This window comes from Ziziphus jujuba, chromosome 2 (assembly GCF_031755915.1).
Source record: "Ziziphus jujuba cultivar Dongzao chromosome 2, ASM3175591v1".
NCBI classification, from domain to species: Eukaryota; Viridiplantae; Streptophyta; class Magnoliopsida; order Rosales; family Rhamnaceae; genus Ziziphus; species Ziziphus jujuba.
Window position 1 is genome coordinate 24,668,488 of NC_083380.1, and position 5,622 is coordinate 24,674,109.

The window sequence follows — 5,622 nt, forward strand, 5'->3', positions numbered from 1 at the left end:
AATAGTCAAATTTGGTTTTCTTAGAGTTAGACCTTAATGCATATTGGCAAAAGAAAAGTATTTATTAGTGAAAGAGAAATGGGTTTGATAGATTCAATGACAGAGAACTTTTAATTATAAAAGTATAATAAAATTTTTAAAGATAATGGAATAAAAAAAAGGAGAGAAATCAATTAAAATAACGTGTTAACATTTTTAAAATATAATTTTGTATTTTCAGGGATTAGAATTAGTTAATTACACCTCATTAATTTTAAATATTTTTCACGAATGTATTTCTTACAGCCAAGTAACTAACATTGACAAATTTTTTCAAATGTGAAATTTATCATCTTATATTATTTTTTTTTCTCAAATGGTAGAATTATCTTGCTAAGATTTATGAAAAAATAAGTTTATTATTTTGAAAAACAAAAAATACACCCATTTAATTTATATTATGTGAATAACTTTTTAGATATAAAAACAAATTAATCAACGTAAAAAAAAATGACTGTTAAACAATTTATATATATATATATATATATATGTAGAAAATGTTAGACAAATTAAGAGAATAAGTTTGTCAATTTATAAAAAACTTTTTTTTTATTGAATTTATGAAAATATATATTTTTTGGCTCTAAATATAATCTTATTACTAATATAAAATTATGATTTGACGTTAAGAGGCGTAATTGAGTAAAATTTAAAATCTTAATCTTAATAATTATTAAATTTTACAAATACAAAAAATCTTATTATATAATCAAATTAAGTGATTTGGAGCATTCAGAAATGTGAAGTTAAAAGCCACCTGTTTTTTTATAAGAGAAAAATACAAAATTAGATCTGAGAAAAATATAAAATATGTCATTGTCAAATTTGTATTATAATTTTTTAAAGAAAAAAAAATGAATTTCCTGATTAAAACGAAGGGGGGAAAAAAAGAAGTGAATTTAATATGAAAAAGACTTGTATATAAAAAAAAAGAAATAAATAAAAATTTTAATAATAAAAGGAACCAATCCCAATCGCACCTTCTCACCAATTTCCACTTTCAAGACTTCGTGGCCTGCCCGCTCCGCGTTTTTGTATCCGTTGCCAAGTCTCCTCTCTCTCTCTCTCTCTCTCTCTTTAAAATTCTTTCTCTTCGTTTCCTCCATTACGGCAAAGATATTCAACTTCTTCTGGGTCTTCATTAACTCTGAGTTTTTCCAGGATTTTTCACCATTTTAACTGAACTTTCTCAGGTACCCAATTCCATTTCTTTGCTCTGATTGGTTTTTTGCTTCAATTCTGTTTCTGGGTTTTGTCTGTTTGAACTCTGAAATCTATTGTCTGATCCTTTTTTTCTTCCTCAATCTCCCTTTCCACTTGGGTTTTCTTTAATTTTCATATTTGTTTTCGCTATTTTTTTTTTAATGTTCCCTTTATTATCGTATTGTCTAACCTCACTCTAATTTTCTTTATGTTTTCTGGTATTTTCGGGCTTTTTCTGGCGAACCCATATGCTGTTTACATGTTTGGAATCTTGGGTTTTGTGATTTTTTTTTTATTCTCCTTGAACATATGTTTGTTTGCCGAGAAAATGAAGGAAACTACGATATAGTGGACTTTTCGATTTGGTATTGTGGTTGTTTGGTTGTCTTAGTCAAGTCAACCGTGCCAAATTATTGTTTCTGGCTCTTCTAGCGGAGTTTTAAGTTCTCCTGGATGTCAAGAAAGGGGGGATAGTTCTAGAATTAGGTCTCTTTTCTTTTCCATATTTTCTCAGCAAACAAACGGAACAAAATGGGTATCTAGGTTTCGAAGCGTGTTCATTTCTGGGTTTTTATTTTTTATTTTTTTAATATATCTTCTAATTTTATTTCTGTTAAAGTTCCTTATTGTACCGATTCTTTTCAAAAATATAAAAAGTAAAGTAACAAAGAACAACTGTATTCCATTATGTTTAGGAATTTTAGACAGCTTTTGGGTATATTCCCCACTTTATATGTTTTGTAATCTTAATCATAATTTTTCTTGTGCCGTCTTTTTGGATCTTTCAATTATTGTGCTTTTGTTTCCTCGGAATTGGCTCTTGAACTATGCTTGTTGCTTCCATTGTCCTTTATGCTGCACTTGTTATGCTAACTTGGTTCCACATGATGTATTTATTGTTAACACATGCTCACACTTTCTTTCTTTCTTGTTTTCCCCAGGATCCTTGTCGATATCTGTGCAGATTTGATAATTTTGCAGTTTCATTGTCATTCCCGAACTTTGAATATCTACCCAGACTGCGGAAGCATATTGTGCGATTTTCACCCATTGAAAAATGTTTGGTTTACGGAAATCTCCTGTAAAGGTTGCTAAGCATAAAACTGTTGATCCTATATATCCTGCTTCCTCTAGATCAAATCCTTTTGATTCTGATGACGAGTTGGACACCAAGCAAAAATATACTTCCCCAAGGAGGACTTCTTCTGAGCCTAATTTAGCCATACCAGATTCCAGCACCAATCCTTTTGATGATGAGCAAGGAAGAGGAGTCTCTTCTTCTTCATACTTGCATAATTCAGCAGCGAAAAACAAATACAAAAATGATTTCCGTGATGCTGGAGGAATTGAGAATCAGTCAGTGCAAGAATTGGAGAATTATGCAGTGTACAAGGCTGAGGAAACTACAAAGGCAGTTAATGGCTGCTTGAGGATTGCAGAGGACATAAGAGACGATGCTACCAAGACTTTGGTTGTCTTGCATCAGCAGGGTGAGCAGATTACTAGGACCCATACAGTTGCTGCTGACATTGATCACGATCTTAGTCGGGTGAGTTTGTTGTTTACTGAATAATCACTACCTACTTTAAAAATCTAGGCTATTTAAGGAACTTCGAAAAGGATTTTACTTTAAATGTTTGGCAAGAGGAAAGTTATGAGGAAATTGATTGTTTGATTGAAGAAAATTAAGATAGAAAAAAGCATATAAACGAGAACTACATACATTATAGAAAATCAACTTTTGACAAAAATATTTAAGGTCTTTATCTCCCATTTTCCATTTCCTAGTGGATTCCAAATTCCAAATGTCAAGTTAGTGGCTAAATGCTATAAGGATAACACTTGTAATTTGTTCCCTTATGGTTTGTTAACATGCCAATTATGTAACTGTTGCATTGGGAACAAAAAGTTGATGAACAATAGTAAGCTTGTTTTTGCAAACAGTTTTTGGTCGGTCTTGTTTATAGTTCTTAACTTCTTAAATTGTATCTAAAATCAAGTGTCATATTTTACATTATCAGAATCATCCGTTCATTATGTAAATTGCATGCAAGAGACAGAAACTATGAACTTAACGAATATGTTTTAATGAATTGTTGAGTTAATTATCAAGGGAACAGAAACATTTTAGTTGCCTTCTTTTTTGTTCATTAAGAACAATTATCAAATTAAAGTGGTGGTGGTTCTGATAGTAAGATATCACTTAAAATGGAGTATTTCTTTTTTGGGTGGGGGAGAGGCAGACTAGTAAGGTGTTTTAGTTTTAAGCATCATCACTCTTTCCTCAACTCCTTACATTACTGAACTCAGCCTCTCTATTACTCTTACTGGATGCATCTCTAGCCGATATTCACACCACCACTATCATCTCTCCTCAACTGCCTCCACCATGTTCTATCTTAAATATTTCTGTATTGATGTGCAAAATTCAAATTGAAGAATCATTGAGTTCGTTGTATGACTTCTTAGATACACTGTTAATTGTGACTGTTTGTTTGTAAATTAATTTGAGACTTATGATGTGTAGCAGTAGCTTATTATTGTCAAAGTTATCTTTTTATCAAGTTTTCTTCCTTTGGTATTGCTATTGTCATATGGCCTTTCTTCAGTTGGTTTGAGTATTTTCTTTGTGAAATTAAAGATGTAAGCTGAACAATTTTGATGGCTATTTCAGGGAGAGAAGCTTCTGGGAAGTCTGGGGGGTATGTTCTCGAAGACGTGGAAGCCTAAGAGGACTCGTCCAATAAGGGGCCCTGTCATAACAAGAGGTTAATTATGTGGCTGTTTTTCTACATTTATCGTTAGGCCATAAAACTCAATATGACAATATTATCAAGCTTTAAAAATTTAAAAATAAAGTTTTAGGTTGCTAATCTTTTCTTTTACTCGCATTGCTGCATGCTTTCTTCTGTTTTTGTTAATTTGAATTACTTGGTAATCCAGATGATGAAGTTGTAAGAAAGGGCAACCACTTGGAGCAAAGGGAAAAGTTGGGGTTGACTCCTGCACCCGGAGGACGTTCAAACACTCAGAAGCTGACTACTGAGCCAACTGATGCTCTTCAGAAAGTTGAGGTTTGTATTATATTGTTACTAATTCAGTCAGACAGAAAATTGGCATATGGAGATTAGATAAAAGGATGTGCTTATATGTTTACTTGTTGAAAATGTTCTGTTTTTGGTTTTTCGCCATAAAATCTCCTGGATGTAAGAATTAATTAGTTTCTTGTTACTGTCTCCCCAACCAAGAGGAGGATATGTAAAAAGGGAATTATCACATTAGAAACTCAGCTTTTGAAATCAGACATTCTTTCCTCGTGCTTGTGAAATGATTGTGCTTATCATTTTTGTACTACCACTGTTAATTCTGGATTGTCATAAAACAGGTAGAAAAAGTGAAGCAGGATGATGCCTTTTCTGATCTAAGTAATCTCTTGGGAGAGCTGAAGGATATGGCCATCGACATGGGCTCTGAAATTGAGAGGTTTGTTTAGATAATATGACATCTTCCATAGATATAATATGAAATTTTTACATCCTCTCTGTCCCTTATTTAGAACACCAAATGAAAATACTTTGTTGGAAGAGCAATTGAATTTGGAGCTCTCTAACATTTTATTTCGAGCTTTTATCTAGTTAATGAGAAAACAAGTATGACTAATATTGTACTTGTGTGATTATTGCAGGCATAACAAAGCTCTGGATCATGTCTTTGATGATGTCGATGTACTTAATGACCGAATTAAAGGTGCAAATCAACGCGGTCGTCGTCTACTTGGAAAATAGAAGGCAGGTTGTCTGATTTGCCGAGAGACCTGCTAATTCTTGTTTTTCTTTCCCTCAGGCCTCTCATATGTACTTAAACTTGGATTTGGACAAGTTTTCTTGTATTTCAATTTCATGAATGCTTGTTCAGCTGCAGTTGAAAGCATCACTATTATTGTTAATTTTTTTATTTTTATTTTTTAACTGACCGTTGTCGAGATGCTTGAATGTTAACTCATGCATAAACAAATGAACCGCATTTTCCATCTTCTCTATAATAAAAAATTGGGTTCTGTTGAGCAAATTGTACATGTAATTCCCATACTGTCTCTTAGATCCCTTGCCTTAAACTTTTGCTGGTTTATTGTCCTGACGAGAAAAATAAACTTTTTATACTTTAATTTAAAAAGTGAAAGTGGTCTTGGCTAACTTAAAAATATTTATAAAAAAACTTTTATAAACATTAGCTAAGGTTCAAGCAAATAGTATTATTAAAAATACGCATGTAATTATATATTTAAACTATTATTAGTTGTTACTAATAAAGATGGTAGTTTAGAGGAATGAAACTGATTCAACAATCATATCTGTGAGTTCGAAAATTATGGTTTAAATT

General features: G+C 31.9%; 1 protein-coding gene across 1 annotated transcript; it reads left to right on the forward strand.

Moving 5' to 3' along the window:
* Positions 1 to 1,022: 1,022 nt before the first annotated feature.
* On the forward strand, positions 1,023 to 5,310 carry LOC107419164 (SNAP25 homologous protein SNAP33). Its single transcript, XM_016027909.4, has 6 exons — positions 1,023 to 1,232; positions 2,184 to 2,791; positions 3,917 to 4,010; positions 4,186 to 4,316; positions 4,628 to 4,725; positions 4,928 to 5,310. The coding sequence occupies exons 2-6, from the start codon at positions 2,300 to 2,302 to the stop codon at positions 5,025 to 5,027; spliced, it is 915 nt and encodes a 304-aa protein (XP_015883395.3). The 5' UTR covers positions 1,023 to 1,232; positions 2,184 to 2,299; the 3' UTR covers positions 5,028 to 5,310.
* Positions 5,311 to 5,622: the final 312 nt, after the last annotated feature.

Excerpts from the sequence above, each read along its gene's own strand:
- LOC107419164 (XM_016027909.4), top strand. The coding sequence starts at position 2,300 with ATGTTTGGTTTACGGAAATCTCCTGTAAAGGTTGCTAAGCATAAAACT. Across the intron at positions 4,011-4,185 it reads GGGCCCTGTCATAACAAGAG|ATGATGAAGTTGTAAGAAAG; the intron begins GTTAATTATGTG and ends TTGGTAATCCAG. Across the intron at positions 4,726-4,927 it reads ATGGGCTCTGAAATTGAGAG|GCATAACAAAGCTCTGGATC; the intron begins GTTTGTTTAGAT and ends TGATTATTGCAG.